General features: G+C 48.9%; 3 protein-coding genes and 1 pseudogene across 3 annotated transcripts; all 4 read right to left on the bottom strand.

The window, feature by feature from the left end:
• Positions 1-866: 866 nt before the first annotated feature.
• LOC120680556 (WAT1-related protein At5g64700-like) lies at positions 867-3,840 on the bottom strand. The gene is made up of 7 exons (XM_039962056.1): positions 3,281-3,840; positions 3,016-3,078; positions 2,575-2,691; positions 2,054-2,288; positions 1,804-1,962; positions 1,459-1,610; positions 867-1,275 (listed from the first exon to the last, which is right to left on the bottom strand). Exons 1-7 carry the CDS (start codon positions 3,505-3,507, stop codon positions 1,197-1,199), a joined length of 1,032 nt encoding a protein of 343 aa, XP_039817990.1. The 5' UTR covers positions 3,508-3,840; the 3' UTR covers positions 867-1,196.
• Positions 3,841-7,537: 3,697 nt separating this feature from the next.
• LOC120682554 (casparian strip membrane protein 2-like) lies at positions 7,538-9,282 on the bottom strand. Its single transcript, XM_039964514.1, has 3 exons — positions 8,358-9,282; positions 8,141-8,264; positions 7,538-8,036 (listed from the first exon to the last, which is right to left on the bottom strand). The coding sequence occupies exons 1-3, from the start codon at positions 8,588-8,590 to the stop codon at positions 7,818-7,820; spliced, it is 576 nt and encodes a 191-aa protein (XP_039820448.1). The 5' UTR covers positions 8,591-9,282; the 3' UTR covers positions 7,538-7,817.
• A 1,659-nt stretch (positions 9,283-10,941) lies between these two features.
• On the bottom strand, positions 10,942-15,608 carry LOC120682553 (amino acid transporter AVT1I-like). Its single transcript, XM_039964513.1, has 3 exons — positions 15,080-15,608; positions 14,329-14,954; positions 10,942-12,138 (listed from the first exon to the last, which is right to left on the bottom strand). The coding sequence occupies exons 1-3, from the start codon at positions 15,291-15,293 to the stop codon at positions 11,617-11,619; spliced, it is 1,362 nt and encodes a 453-aa protein (XP_039820447.1). The 5' UTR covers positions 15,294-15,608; the 3' UTR covers positions 10,942-11,616.
• Positions 15,609-19,772: 4,164 nt separating this feature from the next.
• Positions 19,773-21,226, bottom strand: LOC120681163 (annotated as a pseudogene).
• Positions 21,227-21,886: the final 660 nt, after the last annotated feature.

Here is a 21,886-nt window from a genome sequence, read left to right as displayed (position 1 = left end):
TCAAATCTGCTTCCATCTGAAACCATTAGCTGAACTTTGGCTAGCACTTGAGCTGCCTTCACCATGATGCCTACTAGCATTTCTTTCTCTGCAGTCATCGAAGACATGATAAGCTGACTTGACAGAGAAATTACCCTTGCTATCAAAGTGCCACGCTAGCAAGTCCTCCATTCCATGCTTGATGGGTATGCTGAGAATACGTTTCCAATCCTCTTCCCAAAACACCGCCTACACCATATGGCGATCCCAATCACCCGTTTTTTTTTTTGCGATGGAAGATGTCAGGGATAGGGGAGATAGAGGGGTTCGATGGGGAAAGAAAAAAACAGAATCGAATGGGTAAGTTTTTAATGGGATGAGTAATTTTGAGCAAAAGTTACCTCTTACATCCAAGAAAAGCAAGAGACAAGATGATGTGAAGATTGAACTACAAAAACACACTTTTTGGCTGTGGCTTAGCTTTTCTAAGAAGTAAAAGCAAGTTTGAAGACTAACCAAACATACCCTTATTTAGACATTCCTATGCCTAACCTTTTGCTTCCGTTTTATTTTGCTGTGAAAGAGAAGCAGATTTGCCTCGCTGCGCATGTTTCGGTTGTACATCTTGTGTAATATCGAATTCTATGCTAGGATGGTCTGGCAGCTCCAGCTATTCTTATTGACCCCCTAGGACGTTTTCCATAAGCGAGTTGTCCGTATGATTACTTTCTTCGACCATAATTATAAAGATGCGCAATGCTTTAACGTGTTCGATAAAAAAGGCAGGTTTGGTCTGGGGGGTGGGGGGTGGGGGGTGGGGGGTGGGGGTGGGGGACTTAGCCACAGGTTGGTGTCTCGGTTAGTCGTGTTTCGAGTGCTCTTAAGCGTTTGCTCTGGAGAACCCTTCTAGACTTGTTTCGTTACTTTTTGGTAATAAATGAAATTCGGGCGCAGCCCACAGTGAGAAAAAAAACAAATGATGCACAATACAAACAAGGGGCAAACCTAGGCCCCAGTGACCCTGGGCGTCCGCCCAGGCTCTCCTGCCGCTGATTCCATTAGCTTCTTCAATATCTGTACTCTAGTTGTCAGCTAACACCATGGGTAGAGATGTACTAGAACTGATGCGTCCATATTCGTTGAAGTTGCTGCATCCGCCATTGAAACAAACAGTATATCTGTTTCTGTGATTTCGATAACTTCGTACCGTCACAACTCTACTTTTCAGGTAGCTCGCGTGCTTTGGCCCAGAGGAAGACGTAGGTCCCAACAATCACTAGAGTTGTCCCAATGAGGCTGCATTGTCAGAAGATATTAAGAAGGGCAACACAATACAACCAGTCGTGACAATATGCCATCAAAACAGATAATCCATTGCGCTAATTAATTAGGTTGTTTCAAGATTAGCGAGAAAAAAATGTAGAACATGTAGATGGAGAATGAGAGTGAGAAAAATTAGAAAAGCAACAGAGAACTGACCTTCCCACAGTGATGTCATCACCTATAAACATGGAGCCTAGCACAACAGTAAAGACCACCGATAATGGGTTGAACATGGGAGGATATGAAGGGCCTTTCTTAGCCACAGCCCACGAGTTCAAGCTATATTTTCCAGCAGTTGCGAGTGCCCCCTGCACCAAGTGGTATAGTGTAATATTATTTTCCTTAGAACTGGTTTAATGCATTGCATTTTGTCATCACTTAAATAAGCTCCAGCAGAGTCAACTAATCCTAGCTAATTCAAAACCTTCAAAGAGAAGTGAACGCATTAGTCTGCACCCCAAATTATCATCTGGGTTTCTGACAAAAGTTTAGATCAGTTACCGAGTACACAATGGTCAGAAGGTTTATGTCCCATCCTATCTTCCAGGCGTCCTTGTCCCTCCTCACTATAACTCCTGCAAGTGCAGTCTGAAACCCTCCAACCAAGCAAGTCGCCATGGATGACCAGTACTTGTATGGATACACGTTGAGAACCTTGGACTGTAGGTGACCGAATATCAGAAAAGCAAAATATTTTGTCAGCCAAATGGACTCCAAAATTAAACATGGACAGAGTGACCGGCAACATTACCTGAATTAGATACCAGCAAGCAAACATGAAGCTGCTGCCTGCCAACAAGAACGTTCCACGCAGCTGGTGACTTGCGACATCCACATGCTCTTCATTGGGATGGTGAAGGATAGGGTTCCAGAGATGCAGAATCTCTCCCTTGTAGAGACTGATGATCATTGTGCCGCCGACAGAGAGCAAAACTCCCGCGACCTTGAGCAATCCTGCCATGCTTCTGATGTGCAGTGCCTCCATTCTAATGCAAGAACAATATATACAGGCATCTCTCTTTCAGGTCAGAGTTTATATATTTGTTTGTTTGTAGCAAATTATGCAGTTATTTGCGTCTGAAGTCTGAATTACAGTGTCGAGGTGGACATAGCGCTAGCCATGAAATTGAGTGTCAGCGTTGCTATTAGGAAACAAAGACGTGCAAGGTATGTAAATGTAAAATATAGATGATCCGATGCAATATCGAAAATTGAGATCTACACACTAGCATGGGAGACCATGTACGTGATACAAAATTAGAGAGACTCTACCTGAGGACGAAGGAGAGGATGAAGGTTGTCAGAGGAATTATGTTCAGGAATATGATGGCGTAGGATGCCGTTGTGTCGTGCAGGCCATAGTAGTATAGGCTCATTGGTACGGCATACCTGCATCATCACATTAAGGTACAAGTAGATCAACACTGGTGATGTCCAGATTGATGCCTCTAAAGACTTAAGCTTTTATGTACTACCAAGTACCAACAACTCTTTGAAACATGACGGTTCGAATTGACTATGAAAAGAAGTTGCGTAGGTGTGCCTCCATGTATTCGAGAAAAGGTGTGCCTCCATGTGATTTTTCTAACATTATAATTTTACAATCTTTTATAGTTTGATAAACTCGAACAGAAGTTAACAGGTGATGACTTTAAAAAGAGTTGATGACACGAATTCGGAGCCTCAGAATAACTTGAACAGTTATATATATACCCGATGAATGCATTAAGGAAGATCCATCCAGCGGCATGCCAGTCCATCTCTTTCCACTTCCCCCTAAACAAAGATGCAAATTAAAAATAATTAAAGCTGTTTGAAACTAGGAAAAACAGAAGCGTTTTAACTCCAAGATTGTTGAACCTATCTTTGTTTACAGTGCAGTGATCTACAGGAGCAAAATTACTAGGGCTTTCCGTTTTTTTTTCACCAAATTACTGATGGAGTATTAGCGACCTGCCGGACGGACGCGACGACGCACCTCTCCCGGAGGAGCGCGACGGGGAGGATGATGGCGGCGCCGAAGAGGCTGCGGTAGGCGAGGAGCGCGAGGACGAACATGCCGCCGCCGATGGACACCTTGGACAGCAGCACCATCCCCGTGTTGAACAGCTGCACCAGCACCATCGCCGCCGGAGCCTTCCACGCCGCCTCCGTGTCCGCGGCCGGCGGCGCCGCCGCCGCTCTGGCCCCCATCTCCACGTCCATCGCGATCGGGCTGTCTCTGACTCTCTGTCAGGACTCAGGAGACGGCCGGAGGTTCCGATCGAGATTTCCGTTAGAAGCTCATGCGCCTCCCCGACAGACGATCGCCGGCCGCGTACGAGCTCGAGCTGCTGCTCTTCACGGCTCGATCGATCGCGCCGGACGAGTGTATGTATGCGCCACCGCGGCGCCGCCACTGTGTGTGTATATATCAGCGATTCCGTGGCTGCTGGGGCGACGTGGCGTTCGAGTTTTCTGCAGAGAAACGGCACGACGTTTTTTTCGGGTTTCTCTAGGTTGCCTTTGCGTGCTCTCTTGCCTAGCTCGGAGATGAACCGGCAGTTGCGCATGGGATGGGAGCCCATGCCGGTCACGCCCTTTTTATTTCAAAGCCAGTCTTGCCCTTGGAGAATTTTTTAGACTTGCTACTTGCTTCTCTTTCTTATCGAACATCATCGTCACATTTTCGAACAGGAGGAACAGAGAGTTACATAGAGTGCTAGCAGTTCAGAGTTCAGACCAGCAAGGAGCAAACGAAGAACAACTGTGGGAAAGAAACCACACAAGAGAAAGCAGATGCGTGCATTAGCATTGGTGCATGCACTGCACGAATCAAATCGACCAGGGGTGGAAAAGAGGACAGAGCCCCGGGCCCTTCATCGTCATTGGGATGTCCACTGCTGATGCGTGGTGCTGGATGTATCAGATGTCACTGAGCATATGACACCGAAGCTGTCCACGAGTAACGGCCAGATTAAACATTGTCTTTCTCAATATATATCTATCACAAATGGTGCACAATGTAGGACATTTCCTCCACATGGTATATATTCAAAGCAAAATCTGCATACGCAGTTTGTTTTGCGCAAAACAAATACTTGTGTCTGTTTTCCAGTTTACAGTAACTGTATACCAACTAACGGTCCCTCTCCAGTTTCCGCCCTTCGCACTTTTCCACTCGCTACAGTAACCCAAAGAGGTGAACAAAGGCGACCGTCTCCTCCAGCATCGATCCGATCGATTCCCTCCTCCTGCGACCGCTCCGGCGACGGAGCGTGGAGGGAATTGGGAGGATCAACGTCAGGAGTAGTTTTGGCTACTAGTATTAGGCTAAGTTCGTGATAGTAGGCTAGGGTTTGCTAGTGGTGTTGGCGTGGGCGGCGGCGGCGGCGATGTTCGATCCATGGTGGCTTCTTTTCCTCATAATGGTCTTTGTTGTTGGCGTCAGCGCCGTCCGGTCCGACAGCCTGTCGGTGAGGTATGTTTACCTCAACTCGATGTGTTTGGGTTGGTGGTGTTGCATCCAGTTTTGGGTTTTGCTTCTTCCACGTCGATGGATTTCAGTCTCAAGACAGCGGAGCTCTTCTTCTTCACTGGTATGGACGTCGCCGATGGTCTTTCATCGAGTTCATGTGTATCGATATGAGCTTCGGCGTACTGTCTTTTGCGGCTCATCCATGGGTTGGGGCCTCTTCATCGGTTGGGAAGAAGTCTTCTCTCTCTGTTTTCTGCACTCTCTGCTTCATGCCTCCGAGGTGGCGGCGGAAGGATTTGGAGCTGCAGGAGATGACGGCGGAGAAGAACAACATGAAATTCCTCATGTGGACCTGGTTGTAATTTCTTATGTTTGCAAGGGTCTCTTTGTAAGTTTGGGATGTAATATCCTGTTAATATAAACCAACCAGTTTCGAAAAGAAGCGACGGCACCGTCGCCTTCCACCCCGCATCATCCCACCGCTTATGAATTTTAGCCGTTTCATTAGCCTCGGGCCGCTCAGATTGGATGAGCCCCCCCCCCCCCCCACCCACTATGATTAGCCCGTGCGTCGTCCTCTCGAACACAACACCTGAGCCGCCGCCGCCGCCACCCATACCACGTCCCTGGTACGCCACCGTCGCCTCCACTTTTCTCTCTCTCCAATCACCGCTGCCGCTCGAGTCTCGACAAAGTTTGCCGCCCTTTAGGGCGTCCGCAATGGTAATAGCTAGTACTAGGTATTTGGTCAGCTGATGTGGAGGTGAGAGAGAAGAGAAAAGACTATTTAATACTATTGGACCCACACCCTCCTCTCACATGTTCTTAGGCTACGTGAAATAGATCAGTTATTTGCTCGTCACTAGTGACTATTCTCTTTCCTATTTTTTTTGTTGCCACATCAGATCTAGCTAGTCAAATAGCTAACCATTGCGGACGCCCTTAGAGTATCTCCAAGAGCTTTTCTAAAATCTACTCTCTAAATCATCATTTAGAGTGTCATTTGAGTAAAAATCATTTTCTATATCCTTGTAGTTTCCAACAGCTTTTCTATATCTTGTATGTAGTCTAGAGAGTCATTTTCGCTCTCCATCTTTGGATAGCGAGAAATCCGGAATAGAGGATGTTTATATTTAGATATCCAATTGAAAAGGCTGTTGGAGGGCATTTTCTCACCAAAATCTCTATTCCGTAAGTTAGGAAAGATATAAAGAGTCTCTTGGAGATGCTCTTAGCGCTTCACGCCCTGACCGAAGCCCCCTTTCAGATGCCGCCTCGCTCACGGTCCGGCCTCATCCACCCCCTTCATCGATGAGTCGCCGTCGGCACACATCGCCCATTGGCAAGGAGGGGCTGCATCGCTAGCAGCCTCCATGCAACCATACTCATCCGCACCACACTTTCCTCGCTCATCAGATGAGGTCCCCTCGACGTGTTGTCCTACCCACGGTCTCCAACACATCCAGCCCACTTTGGATCTAGTTCAGTTGTTGTGCAAAATGGAGGGGGAACCGGTCACCTTGTTTGTTCTCAGCAACTATATATCGCTCGAGCTATAAAATAAGGATCCATCGCCTGAAAGAACTTATGTGGATTGAGAATTCTAATTCGGCCCAATGTACGGTGTTTCTTATCCCATATATTCATCTTGTGGGTGCTCGAAGCCTCCATATCGTTGTTTTTTGCTGTTTTGTTTTATTCTTTTTGCAATCTCTGTTGGTTGGTGCATGCGTGTGACTTTCACATGCATGGCGGACACAATTCTCAAATTTTTTTCTATTTCTTCTTTGTACGTTGGTTTCATTCAGTTTCTGGTACTTTATTTTTATCTTCTGTTTTCTTCCTACTACCACTTTCTTTTCTTTTCTTCCAATTCTGCTAATCTGTTTAGTCTGTTTCCTTTTCTATTTATTTCTTCCTCCTTTTCTTCATACTGTCACTCCTTTGTATTTTCAATGTTTTAAGTGTGTGAGTGATATCAATATATTAATTCTTGGCATTTCTATTTACTAGTATGTTTATCCTTATTATATTTAGTTTGTTATTCCTATCTATTCATTCATATTCAGATAGTAATATTTATTTCGTGTCTATGTTGTAGTTGTTCGAGACGTATAATTTATTTGTTCATTTTGTATATTATATTGTTCGGCCATGTTGATTCGTTTGTTCGTGATATTTATTTTTTATTATCTATCCTATACAATTAAATGTTCGTGATGTTTAATGTTTTGTTTGCAGGACATTATTATTTGTTCGTCATATTTAACTTTTTATTCATAAAAAATATTCATTTATTCGTGTTGTTAAAATATTTATCCCTAGTAGCAAAAAACTAATTAATTATTATTTTAAAAAATGTTTTTTTATAAATTTTGTGCAAATATAGACAAGTGTTGTCTTGTTTTGAAGATTTTTTCATAAATCAAAAGATGGTGCAAATCAAATTTAATTTGGACACTCAGTTTTATACTTATAGTTTTTTTAAAAAAATTTGGACCTGCATGCATGTGGATGATGTAATCATCTTTATCCTATTTGCATGTATATAATCTCTCTCCTCTTTAGATGGAATCATCAGGTAGCGTTACATGTGGAAATAGTCGCGCAGTTGGACTAATTACGGCCCACTTAATATATCTTTTTTCTGCAGTTGTCGTCTTAAGTGATGTATAGACTCACCCCCTGTTTGTTACTGTGATGTCGTCTCCTATGAAGATTGAGCCCGACACAACAGTAAATGCCTCGGGGATAAAAGATGCATCTTGCACTGTATAATTCACAAATCTCTTTTTCTTATCGGGCATCATCATCACATTTTCGAACCGGAGGAACAGATTACATACATAGAGAGCTAGCAATTCAGACCAGCAAGGAGCAAACGAAGAACAACTGTTGTGGAAAATAAACCACACAAGAGAAGCAGATGCGTGCCTTAGTATTGGTGCATGCACTGCACGATCAAATCGACCAGGCCGGGCTGGAAAAGAGAATAGATCGAGCCCGGGCCCTTCATCTTCATAGGGATGGCCCCTGCTGATGCGCGGTGCTCGGTGGATCAGTGGCGCCTGGCGAGCGCGAAGGCGGAGAGGAGGATGAGCATTATGAGCAGGACCATGGCGGCGAAGGAGCCGATGAGGGAGCCCGAGATGCGCTCGCAGAAGGAGTCGAACTGCTGGCAGATGGCGAACCAGTTGGCCCGCACGTTGCCCTTGTGCGCCAGGTACACGATCGCCGCCGCCGCCGACGCGCCGGCCGTCAGCAGGGTCAGCATCACCTAGTCATTCATTCAGACCACCGCGCCCATTAGTTACCAGTTTGCTATCAGCAAGCTACTGCTCTCTATTTCTCAACCCAATTGCGATGGGCTTGATTCATTACCGCGTCGAAGAAGACGAGGACCAGGCGGCTGTATCGCGCCCTGGGCCTGACGATGTGCACGATGGAGAGCGGGATGGACAGCACCAGGTACGTGCACACCACCGCGTTCGCCGCCACGAAGAACCTGCGGGGGGCGCTCGATCGCCGGCGACATGCGTCAGATGGCTCTAGCGACGCCGCAACGAGCGAACAGCAGGCAGCAACGGCAGCGACTTACGTGAAGGACGGCAGGTCGCTGTACTTGGCCTCGAACTGGATGAACTGCGTGAAGAAGGGGAGCGTCTCGTTGGTGGTGCCCATGGCGATGGCGCTGCCGATGGTGCCGACGATGGCGAGGAACCGGAGGAAGACGTCGGCGACGGACGCGGCGCGGCCGACGCCCGACGCCACCGGCGCCACCAGGGGCGCCTTGGAGCTCTCCCCGTGCTCGACCACCACGTCCTTCGTCATCGCCTTGGATCGATTAGGTCCTGGCGCAACCAATTGGGCTAGGTTCTGATTCTTGCTTGCAGATGCGAGCGTGCCTTGCTGCTCTGGTTGTTTGCTCGGGATGAGATGGCTGGCACCACTGGTCAGACCTTGCTATATATGCAAAGGGTTTCCATTGGGATGAGCTGCAGCCTGGAGCTCCTGCGCCCAATCAAACCAACAGCTCGATCGTTCAGTCAATCATGCTGAGCAAACAAAGGTGGTGATTTAGGTGGCTTTGACAACGGATCGTCCTGAAGAACATCAACTAAACCTCGCCTCGGCATTGGTTGACCCCGCACCTGCCCTCACTTGCTCAACGAGGCCGGCAGGTTGCAGATACTCTCATGTATGAAGTCTGAACAGAACAGGGCATGATCTCTAGCACGTTGCCGAACCCAAACTCCAGTGTCTCTGTCCCCAGCCCAGCCTGTGTTCCTTCCGGTAGTGCAGTGTGCTCTTTGCATTGAGCTTTGTTGGGCTTCCGTACGTCCTGACCGGCTTCTCCGCGTTGAATTATGCAGCAGCCTTTTATTTGATTAGAATAAAGGCTTTGTAGTGTAGTGTGATAGTTGTTGGGATTAGTCCCACATTGATTGTGGAGGGAGAGTTGAACCAATATAAAAGTGGGGGAGTCTCTCACCTCTTGGGCTAGTTTTTGGGTGTAGCAGGACTTCCTCCAGGTGTGCACCCGGTTGGGCCAACTCTCCTAGTTTTGGGCCAACAATTGGTATCAGGGTTGGGTCCGCAATCTCCTTGTGGTGGACTTGCGGGTGTGAGGCTCATATGTGCTTGTGTGTGGAGCCGGTCACTGGTGGAGTGTGGTGTGGGCACTGACCAATGTGTGATTGTTGGGATTAGTCCCACATTGATTATGGGGGGAGAGTTGAACCAACATAGGATATGATATAATTCTACTATCATTGTTGTAGCAGTTCAGGATCGCACCAATGGAATGCTCTGTACAAACTACAAAGAACCATTACTTTCCGGGAGTACAGGACTTGCCGCATACTCCCTCCGTCCTAAAAAAATATAAATCTCATTTACCGAGGGCTCAAACAATTCCAACTTTGACCGAATTTATACAAAATAGTACTAATATATATATTACAACATAAGTATTTTTAAATTAATCATGTAACATATTTCTATACTATATCAATTTGGAGACACAAATATTAGTAATTTTTTGTATAAATTTATTTAAAATTAAAAATATTTAATTTCTCGGGAAGCGAGATTTACATTTTTTTTTGGACGGATGGAGTATATTCTCACAACTGGCAATCTCTCCTTTTGTTTTCAGGGAAATCTCGACTGCCAATCTGGCGTCACGGATGGACTAGAAAGGCCTGAAGTCTCCAGGCTGGGCCGAGAAGCCACTACACTGTACTGGGCTGCATCGGATTCCAACCCACCACAAAGGCCCACTATATTTCAGCCCATTAGGGAACTGGACCTAGCAGCCCAGTCTTTCTCCTCCGACTCCGAGGCCGTCCGGACCAGTAGAACTCAGAAGCCTTGACACACGAATCCTATTCTTCAGTTTTCAGAGACGAAACAGGATCAAAGATTCTGAACTAACACGATGCGGCGGCTTCTGGTCGCACATGAAATCATTTTCTAAAAATGTTCGTTCAAATGAACAACTTCTACTTTTTTTAAAAAAAAAAAAGATCGGTGCAATTTGACCATCTGAATGTCACCTGTGAGCGTGTTGAACTGTTGAGGAACAAAGTGGTTAGACCAGTCGGCAAGCTCTGCAAGATAATCCTACAAGGGAGTTGCCAAGTGACATCCCGGATCGGCGCTTCCCAGGCCTGAAGGCGCCACCTGCGGGCTGCGGCCTTCCGCGCCCTCCATAAGCTGACCCCGTGGCCCCTTATCACCACCGAACCGAAGCCGTTGACTTTGCCGCCTTAACTCCCCTTCTTCTTCCCCATCCACCCCTCATCTCGTCCACGGTCCACACCACACGCAACAGCTTCCAAGCACGAAGCGGAGCAGCGACCGGGAGCGAGGTGCCGAGGCAAGGAGCGTCGGCGGCGGCGGCATGGACCGGAACCTGAGCGGGTTCCTCATCGGGTGCGTGGGCGCCGCCGTCACGCTGCTGGCGTACAACCAGACGGTGGTGACCAGCACGCAGTGCATCGCCGCGGGCTTCGTCATCCTCCTCTTCGCCCTCGGCGTCAAGGAGGGCTTGATCTCCCTCTGATGCGCATGCGCTTGAGGCGCCATCGCCCTTCGTTCCCTCTGCTTTCCGCTGCTCGTATTCCTTCCTGCTTCTGTTCCTTCTGCAGCTGCCGCTGCCTGTGCTCCTCTTTTTTTTCCCCTGGAAAACACTGTAATAACTTTTCCCTGTAGCGCTTGGTTTAGCCATGTGACACGGATGGTTGTTGTCGCTCCGTTGTGTCGGAATCGATGCGTGTTGTATGACGATCGATTTCTTGAAGCTTCTTTAGCTAATCAGATGTCTGATTATGTGTTGCGCTTGCGCCTGCTGCCCTTGTTTCTTCTTTAGTGCTGACACTTCAGTGCGCCAATTCAGCTCTGTTTCATATACAGTTACGACATTAAACTGATTGAAATGCGAAAATTAGTCTCAGAGAAAGATTCTAATTCGGTTTCTCCACTAGTGACTCTGTAAGACGGAAATCGGTCCCGTATGAGCACGTTGGCCTGGACTTCTGAAAGTAGTAAGCGAACGCTGCTCTTCTGACAACTAAACAAATGAAACAAGTTCCTCATTTTACTTGCTTCTTGGAGCAGATTTCGTTGAGTGTCCACCTAATAAGGCTCCTAGCCTCCTACAATGGCAAATGACTACATGCTTCTCTTACAAAAGAAGTACATGCCTCAAGATGGGATAGCAACACATGCCCATATCTAGCAGACTCCCTGCTCGTCTTGTGTCTCGTCAGCAGATCATCCATGTTCCCCTGCCTCATCGACAACATCTTGCAATTATTGTCTGAGACACATCTGCTGAAACACTCACGTCTTCTTCAGAACTCGTGAACAATCTTCTTCAGAGAAGAGTACGTCCCCGTGGCGGCGACCAGGGAGCCAAGAACGAGGATCGCGGCGATCAGCGCGACCTCCGCCCTGCCGCACCGCGCCACGCCGAAGATCCTGAGGTAGAAGACGCAGGGGAGCAGCATCGAGGCCATGACGCTGAGGAGCGAGCCCACGAGCGCCATCAGGTGGCCGAAGAAGGGCACGGCGAGCGCGACGGCGACCGTGCTGCCGACGAGGAGGGTCCTGATCGCTACGCTGAAGGACCTCTTGCTCTTGGTGCCGGCGGTGAGCAGCCTCTCCTCGACCGCCGCCGCCAGCGGCGTCACCATCAGGGCGTACTTGGAGAACGGGTTGATGAGCGTCGTGTAGATGGCCAGCTTCGAGCTGATCCTCCCCTCCGGCAGGTTCAGCGTCACCTGGGACTTGACGTCGTCGCCGTACATAAGGTAGCCGAGGATCGCCATGGATCCGTAGTTCAGGGTGCAGGCGGCGAAGCATATGGCAAGCACCTACGCAAGCCGAATGCAGAGTAGTAATTTCAGTTCGTCAGGGGCAGTAAAATGGTACTGTTCAAATCACTATCAGATATTTCCCCCCTTCTGCTGTTCAATGTTAAACAACCATCGTACAAGACAAAACAATCGACACAATTTTTTTGCTACCGAACGATAAGGCGACAGTGCAGCTGACTCCGAGGCACTATGCAGCATCACATGTCGGAGTTACCGCCAAACAATAACATTTGTTTAACGAAATGCAGGAGAAAAACTATTAGCTACTTCAGTAGTACCCTTTTGATTCTGTGATGTGTTTCATGTATACTACTATAACACTAGAATTGCACTATTGTGAAAGACAACAAAACAGAAGACACGTCAATTTCCTACCTACGAAAAAAAATGGCAAATGGTATGTTTCCGAGGGGCTACGTGGATTATTATATAAATGGTAATGCGATGTGCAGGACAGATGTTAGGCTGACTCTAACAGATGACCCAAAGGGCGACCTATACCCAAAATAGGTTCCGCATAGTATATTTGGGTATCAAAACCGCGCTCCAACAGACAACCCAAACAAGGGACCCATTTTGCGTCGCCTGCGAGGCGCAACGCAAAGTTGCGTCGCCTCCCCACTGCAACCCATTCCTCTGGCGCGCTCCCCTCCCTCCGCGCGCGCGATGGCCTCCTTCGCCTGCTCCGAGCTCGAGCTCCACTCAGCTCCGTCTCTCGCATCCACCCGCCCGAGCTCCCCTCGGCTCGAGACAGCCGCCGCATCCACGCCCGAGCTCCTCCCTCTGCGCCATGGATTCGCGCGGCGGCGGGGCGGATGGGGTCCCGACGCCTCCTCCCCAGCCGAGGGATCAGCGCCGCGGAGGCGAGCGCGATGATGACCGAGTCTGCGGCCGACGACAGCAGCCGGTCCGCCGCCTCGGCGGGGACCACCAGCTCGCCGAGCCGCCCTGGGCACGGCCACTGCGCACGCGGGGGCGAGGGGAGGGCGAGCGAGCGGCTGTGCAGGAGAGGACCATCAGAAGCCGCTGTCGTGAGGCCCGATCGCGCCCTTGCTCCGCCGCTGGAGCAGCCTCGAGCACCGCACCACCAGGCCTCGCGCGCCGCCGTTGGAGCCGCCTCGAGCTGCTGGAGAGGGAGCCTCACTCCACCAGACCGCGCCGAATCGAGCCGCCCCACTGCAGGCTCCACGTCGGACCCGCCACCGCGCTTTGCCGCTCGCGCTGCCACCGCTCCCGCCGCCGTGCTGCTGCTGCTCGCCTCAGTGCCACTGCGGGCCGCCGATCGCCGGAGTTGGAGGCCGCACCTCGCCTCTCCGCGCACCGCCATCCATAGAGGCAGCAGGGGCCGCGAGGAGGCGACTGCGAGATCCCATCGTCGTCGTCGCCGGGGAGGAGCCGGGCCGTCGCGGCACGGGTAGGAGACGGCGGTGCCGGCATGGAGATGGGGATAGCTAGCGGAGGATGGGTGCTGTTGTTGGAGACGAGTAGAATATGCATTCCCTCGATTTCACTGTGCATGACCCAAACCCAAGAATGGGTCTCGTGTTTGCCTACTCGTTGTTGGAGACAGCCTTAGTAGTACCGAAAGCTGTTTTTTCCTAAAAAAATTAAACAAGCCAAGCCAGTGAAAATTGTTTCGCAATTAGGGCTAGTATGGATCAGACTGATTGAACGTGGAATAGTTGATTAAATGATGGTCAAACACTGCAACATAGTTACATTTTTTTTCCTTATTGTGGTACCTGAAACTCTTGCCAGAAAATATCATTTTTTAGGACATATTCACATTTTTTATTTCAATACTAAAGAAAATCATATTCTACGCAAATAAAAAATGCAGAGGTAACAAGAAGAAAAGAAAAAGATCAGTATTTTGTTTCCAGGTATCATTTATGTATGTGTTACTTACTTCATACTCGTAGAGAAAGTCGTTCAGGAGTATGAAGAAAGTCGTTCAGGATAAGATTTAGGTAGAATATTGAAAATATAAATAATGAATATTTTTTAAATTGTTAAGTTTTAAAATACAAAAATCATATGGATAGATTTGTTCTGAAAAATATTTTCATAAAATATAAATATATCACTTTGTGATAAATATTTTTATAAAAATAAAAAATCAATCAAAATTAAGCTTTGGAGATGGGGAGTACTGAAGAAGACATCAGAATCAGGGTTGCCACTCACCTGGGAGAACTTCTTCTTTTCCCTCATGGAGTTGCAGAGCGTTGGGAAGATGGCATGGCCGCAGTAGCAGAAGGTGTACAGGCCGAGAGCCGTTGGCAGGCCACCGACATTGAGCATCCTCCCCTGCGCCCGGAACCCGACGCCGTCGGCCACCGCGGTCCACAGCACGCAGACGACCACGACGGCCGACGCGAGGACGCCGCTGGCCGACACGTAGGCGAGCACACCCAGGCTCCGGAGCCACGTGGTGGGCAGGATGACGAGGGCGACGAGCACGACGAAGAGGTGCTTCCCGGAGACGACGACGAGGCGGCGGCCCCCGGCGAGCGCGAGGCCGAGGCTGGCGCCCGGGAACAGCTTGTCCAGGTTGTCCCCCTCGAGGATGAGGAAGCCGACGGCGACGAGGTAGAGCTCGGCGTAGAGGAACGCGGACGCGGCGAGGCGGCCGCCGCGGCCGAACGCGAGCTCGCCGATCTCCGGGTACCCCCGCGCGGCCGGGGACGCGTCCATGCACCGCTGCAGGAGCAGGCCCGTGTAGCAGCAGGCCGCCGCGACGACGAGCAGGAGCGCCAGGCTCAGCCACCCGCCCTCCGACAGCGCGTACGGGATGGACAGCAGCCCGACGCCTGAAGAAAAAAGAAAAAAAAGGAGCAGAAGCTTAGCGAGCAACCCCCTGTACTCCGTGCCCCGGTAGAGCGAGCGAACTGGCACGAACGCCGCCGGATTGCAGCAAGCAAGAACGCTCACTCACCGGAGAGGGCGTTGAGGCCGTTGAAGCAGGTGCGCACGAAGCTCGCGCCGCCGGCGGCGTCCGGGCCGAAGCACAGCGCCTCGCGGTCGGCCGCCGCCGCGGGGTCCTTGCGCGCCTCGTAGGCGTGGAGGAGTGGGTGCTCGAGGCCCGGCAGCGAGGCCGCCGAGCCGCCGCCGTCGGCAGCGCCACGCGACGCCGCCCCGCTAATGGCCATCTTCTTCCTTGCGTTTCCGGCCGCGGCTGAGCAGCTGGGACGCACGCGATGGGCCGGAACGGAAGAAAACAGAGCGCGGAGCACGAGCCGTAGATAAGCGAAGGCCGCGTTGTGTTTTCTTCCCCGCCCGTGGGCAGGCAGGACGAGACGGGACCGGACCGGACGTGAGAGACCGAGGAATCCGCGATGGTTTTGAGCGCGCGGCGGAGGAGCACGCCGAGTTGGCGACCGGGACTGCGCGACTCGAGCAGGCCGCTGGCTCGCTGGCTCGCTGCCGCGGCCGGCGCTCGAGAGTCGAGATCCACGGTGCCAGACCGGGCCACGTGAGCTCAAAGCCTTCCACAGTATTTGGAGCGCTCGCTCTCCGAACACTGAACTTGTAAGAAAGATGCTGCTCGATCGGACGAAACAGAAGTTCTCAGTTTTTCACAGGCGCAACTCATCTCCGGCCGCCCATTCCGTCCCCTGCTAGCGGGCCGTGGAAGTCCGGCGTCGCCTCGCCGAGGTTAGGAGGCATGAATAACGACGGGACCGGTACGTGACGAGCGGCGGAGCGACGGCTGAGAGCGAGCTTCAGGTACAGGTACAGGTACGATGGTTCGGCAAGCTTCCCGTTTGGCATTTGCTACGGCCCTGACGCTGAGGTGATCTGGAAGGATAAAGCTTCAGCCTTTGTTTGACGATAAGGAGAGAGAGGGCCAAGGACCAACAAGGGGCGCGGACGACGTCGCCAATCCGTGCTTGCCGTTCGGGTGCGGCCCGGCCATGTGCGGCGACGTCCAGATCCACGGGCCGGATTGGCCGGGGGACGTCTCGCGATTCCAATCCAGCACGCGAGCGCCAGGGAGCGTCCTCGCGCTCGATTTTCCGACCGCGGCCCTGCGTGACTCCCGTCTGTTGCGTGTATAGCATTTCGTGACTTTAATTTCTTTCCTTTCATGAGTCCACGTGATCAAGCAAGGTACATTATCTCTTTTTTTTTCTCTTCACCATTTATCTTTGTCCTCCTCTTTAGACTCGGTGGGAGGGAGCGACACAGGTATTTATTTTCTTTTTTCATTTCTATTTTTTTCCTTCACATTCCATTGACAACTTTTGCATGAAAATCATACTAAAAGATTATACGGAGACTTGTGTTCCGAAATTGTATGATAAATTTGAGCGTAAAAAGTTATACGAGAAATCTTCCAGATAACATCTTTATACAATTTATGCTAAAATATTGTCCTCTGTAAGTTATATTTATAAAAGTATACATTAAGTTATATATGTATCATGAAAGTTGTGCTAAAAATTGTATTTCAAGTTATTACGAAAGAGTTGTATGTAAAAGTTATGTACACCATAAAAAGTTATGATGAGAATTTTTCCTTTTCAGTTGTTCTCTTTTTTTTATGTTCTATTATGTGTTGAAGTTCTCTTGACGACTTTTTTTTATAAAAATTGTTGACTATTTGTACTCAAAAGTTGTATGATGAATTTCATGCGTAAAAAGTTGTATGATGAACTTGTGTAAAAGAATTTGTACGAGAAGTCTCCCTGATAAAGATAACATTCTACAAGTTATGCTAAAAGTTAAGTACAAATTGTACTAAAAAATTATTCCTCAAGTTGCTAGAAAAAAGTTATACGTAAAAGTTATGTATATCATAAAAAATTATGATGATTATTCTCCACTGAAGGCGCGCAAAAATTATACTAAAAATTTATATTTACAAATTATAAATTTCCAAAAATAGAAAAATGCAGAAAAAAACTTTCCAAAAAAGGAAAGATCGCTGCTGTCGGAGATCGCGCGCCAGGAAGCCTCCTGGGGGGCGCGCGCGGACTAGCATGGCCCGGGACGTCTATATGTAGCGCGAGCGAATTTGCGTTGATGCATCGCAGAAGCATCGGGCAGCCTGCAGGCGGACCTCACGGGCCAAAACTCGAGGCCCATTATTGATTCACCAAGTCTCTCACTAGTAAAATGGTCTGATCGTATATTCATCTTCAATAGGCCAACGAGCGCATGAGGCATGATCAACAATCTGAACATAGGGACGAACGGAAATTTAAATTCATTTGAAAAATATTAATATTATATTTTACATAAAATATAGCCCGGATCCATTTCAGATCATTTGAAAGATTTATAAATGTTCCAAAATATTCAAAAAAAATTATATAACAATTTCAGAATGTTTCGATCACTATCCAAAAAAATGTTGTAGTCTTAAAAAAGTTCTGAACCTATTTCAAAATGTTTAAAATATTTCTAAATGTTCCAAAATATTCAAAAGAGTTGTTTAGCATTCCAGATTGTTTTAAACATATATAAATAGGCTCATAACATTTATAAATGTTTCAAACATTTTAGAATGTTTCAAACTGTTCAAAAAAGTTGTAAATCCATTTCAAAATGTTTGAAACATTCAGTCGAAAAAAATGCTTGAAACATTCATAAACATCAGTATATTTAAATACTTCTTTAGTTGGAATAATTTGTTGGTGAAGCGGAAACTACTATAACTCTAAGAGGAACAAATGTTACAAATTCAAGCTATTGTTTCGAAACAAATGAAAATGTTCAGCAAAAGATATTCTAAAAAGCAAATAGAAAACACTTTGTTCTGAAATATTCTAACTAGTTCAGTAGATTGTCCTGTTTTCAGAATGTTCTGGAACTTTCAGTTTATTCCGAAACATTTAGCGTTCTGGGAACATTTCAAAAATGTTCTGGGCAATTTTCAAGATTGTTCTGAAATGTTCAAATTTGTTTTCGGGACGTTACAAAAGTGTTCCAAAACATTCTGACTTGTTTAGTAGATTGTTCTATTTTTGGAATGTTCTGATACTTATAGTTTATTTCGAAACATTCAGATTTGTTCTGGGAACATTTCAAAAATGTTGCGGAACATTATGACGTTTTTAAAATGTTCCGAAACTTTCAGTTTACTCCGAAACATTCAAATTTGTTCTGGGGACAATTCAAGATTGTACTAGAAAATATTCTGGAAAATTTTCAAGATTGTTCAAAAAATGTTCAGATTTGTTTCTGGGACATTTCAAAAGTGTTTCGAAGTATTTAGACGTTTTCAAAAGTGTTCCGAAACATTCTGACTTGCTTAGTAGATTGTCCTATTTTCATAATGTTCCGAAACTTTCAGTTTATTACGAAACATTAAGATTGGTTCTGGGAACATTCAGATTTGTTTTTAAAACATTTCAAAAAATGTTTTAAAATATTAAAACATTTTCAAAAGTGTTCTGAAACATTCTGACTAGTTTAGTAGATTGTCCTATTATCAGAATGTTCCGAAACTTTCAGTTTATGCCGAAAACATTCAGATTTGTTCTGGGAACATTTCAAAATTATTCTGGACAAATTTCAAGATTGTTCCCAAATGTTCCCATTTTTAAGTCATTTTTTAGTTATTTGGAACAATTTGATGATGAAACTAGAACAATTTCAATATCCTTAAAAACATAAATTATTTTGAATCAAATGGAAAAAAAGTTCCACATAAAAAATTAATCCGAATGTATTCTATCAACAATAGAACTTGTTCTGAGAACAAAATAAAATGTTCCGAGAACAAGATAAAATGTTTTGGAGAAATAAATTGTTCTGGAATGAATAAACATATTTTAGAATAATATCATTGAAGTATAGCAGAATAAATTTGACAGCAACTTTGGACAAAGTTGGCTGCTAGCGCAGGAAACCAAAGAAGAAAAAAGAAATCGGCCAATGAAAAAATAGCTGAAGGTACATGGGCGTGATCCGTGGCTCTCCCTCCAGTCCCCTTGTGCGACAGCTCGGCCCCTGATAGCATATGCGATGAATAGAATTGCCCGATTGGCCGTCCCACGAATCATCCCGTTTCGTCGCGATCGCCCCACCCTGACTGAGCGCCGAGCCGCCGAGGCCTTTTTTTTTCCTGTGTCCGGCACACGGTGCGTGCGCCTTGTCTACGAATTGAAAATGCCCGCGCACGCCGCTCCATGGGGCCGAAGTGTGCGGGTAACCGTGTTTCACGGAAGTGTACGGGTAAACTAATATTTTGTTTACCTTTAAAATTTATATTTCAGCAGGGATACAAATTTTTGCCTTGAGTTTGTATAATTTGTCACAGGTGTCAAATTGTTGCCTTGAGTTTGTATAATTTGTCACAGGTGTTTAAATATTTGTTCGGTTGAACAATTTGTTTGGCATGTATAAATTTTTTCTATGATTTTAATACAATTTGTGGCTTCCTACGTGGAGCAACGCAAAATAAAGAAGGCACTGTGCATGGATGATTTCTAAAAATGATACACTAGTTAGGATTGAAAGACATAAGACTATTTATTGATTTTGAAAATTGACAACCACTTTTGTAAAATAAAAAATATGCAAAAAAATATTCATTATAATAAAATTACACCGGTGGAATTAAGAGCATTCCCACTGCTTTTTTTTCATTAAGAAGAAATGCGGTGTAAAGAAACCCTGAAATCCGGTTTTGTCTGCATGCCGCGCGCAGCACCAATTTTGTCAGAACAGCTCGTGGACAATGTGCACCACCGACGAGCTAGTACGTCCCGGCGACCACAACCAGCGAGCCCAGCGCCAGGATCGCCACGATCGCCGCCGCCTCCGCGGCGCGGCGCGGCGGCCCGAACACCCTGACGTAGCAGGCGCACGGTAGAAGCATGCACGCGCCGAGGCTGAGCAGTGACCCCACCAGCGCCATCAGGTACGCGAAGAAGGGCACCGCGAGCGCCACGGCCGCCGTGCTGAGCACCAGCAGCGTCCTCACCGCCACCGGCACGGCCGGACCCGACGAGCCGATCCTGCCCTCGACGGCCGTCGCGATCGGCGTGACCACCACAGCGCGTACTTGGACAGCGGGTTGATCAGCGTGGTGAAGATGGCGATCCTGGAGCTCAGCCGCGCCTCGGGGAGGTTCAGCGTGACCTGGGACTGCACGCCGTCGCCGTACATGAGGTACCCGAGCACGGCCATCGACCCGTACTTGAGCGTGCACAGCACGAAGCATATCGCCAGCATCTGCTTGTCAAGATTCCAGATATGGATTATTGACCGGTGAGTTCTTCATTGCTGTTGCAACGCCATTGTTTTCATCATACCTTCGGGAACCGAGACTTCTCCTTCATGGAGGTGTAGAGCGTCGGGAACACGGCGTGCCCGCAGTAGCAGAAGGTGTACAGCCCGAGCGCCGTGGGGAGGGAGCCCCGCGGGCCGCAGCGCGGCCGTCCCCGGCGCGGAGAACCCGACGCCGTCGACGGCGGCGGCCCAGAGCACGCTGAGCACGACGAGGGCCGACGCGAACACGCCCGTCGCGGAGGCCACAGGCCAGCACGCCGAGGCTGCGCAGCCACGTGGTGGGCACGACCGCGAGCGCGACGAGCACGACGAACAGGCGCCTCCCGGCGAGCGTCGCGGGCCCCAGGCCGACGCTGGCGCCCGGGAAGAGATTGGCGAGGTTGTCCCGGCCCGTCGAGGATGAGGAAGCCGACGGCGACGAGGTAGAGCTCGGCGTGCATGAAGGCCGAGACGAGGAGACGGCCGCCGCGGCCGAAGGCGCGCTCACCGATGTCCGGGTACGTCCGGACGGCGGGGTCGGCGGCCATGCAGCGCTGGAGGAGCAGGCCGGTGTACCAGCAGATGGCGGCCACGGCGGCCAGCTGCGCCAGGCTCAGCCAGCCGCCCTCCGAGAGCGCGTAGGGCACCGACAGCAGCCCAACCCCTGACCAGCAGCGGCGCGCGCCGTCACGTCAAAAAATCAAAAGGGGTTTGTACGAATCGAGAACCAGAGGCAAGTCTGCACGAAGCTGGCGTCGCCGTCGTCGTCGTCCCCGGCCGCGTAGCGCCCGAGGAGCGGCTCGTCGTGGCCCACCGGCACGACGACGTATTCTGGAGGACAGATCGATCTACCAACCGCCATGGCGTATCTCCTTACGCTTCGAAAGGACACTTCGCTTTACGTTTGGCCGCCGGCAGCCCCGCCGCCGTTCTCCAACCCCAACTGCCTGCCAGCCACCGCGTGCTCGAGCGGTGCTCGATCACCTGAAGCTACTGCATGCCAAGCAGTGGGCAGCGATAAACAGGAGGTCGACGCGAAAGTCGAAGCTAGGCCAGCTCTTGCGGTGCAGAGCGTGCTCTTGGCATTCTCTGCCTAGGAACGGAGATGCAGAGATGACAGGTCCGAGCCAGTGGCGGAGGTAGGATTGGGGATAAGAGGGGCTGAATCAATGGAGTTAGAGATTGAGATGGATTTTTAATGGTGAATTAATGTTTTGCTACAGTATTTTGAGTGTAATTATTTGGTTTAGGGGGGGTTGGAGCCCCCCAGCCCCCCTGTGCATCCGCCGCTGGTCCGAGCGACACACCAAGGGAACTTTTGCTTCAACTTTGACAATGGCCACGTGCGGAGTTCTTCCGCTCACGGTTTCCAGGAAAACTGGTGATTGCCTTAGGAACTAGGAAGAGATCGAGCATTGCCATGCAAGTTCGCGTCGATCAGTCTTGGGGGAGAGATGACAGATGAGGATTGGGGGCAGAGCCTCTAAGACAGGACGCAGCGATGTGTGGATTGTTCCGGAGT

Source organism: Panicum virgatum, chromosome 7N (genome assembly GCF_016808335.1).
Source record: "Panicum virgatum strain AP13 chromosome 7N, P.virgatum_v5, whole genome shotgun sequence".
Taxonomy (NCBI): Eukaryota; Viridiplantae; Streptophyta; class Magnoliopsida; order Poales; family Poaceae; genus Panicum; species Panicum virgatum.
This window is presented reverse-complemented; position numbering and strand designations above follow the sequence as displayed.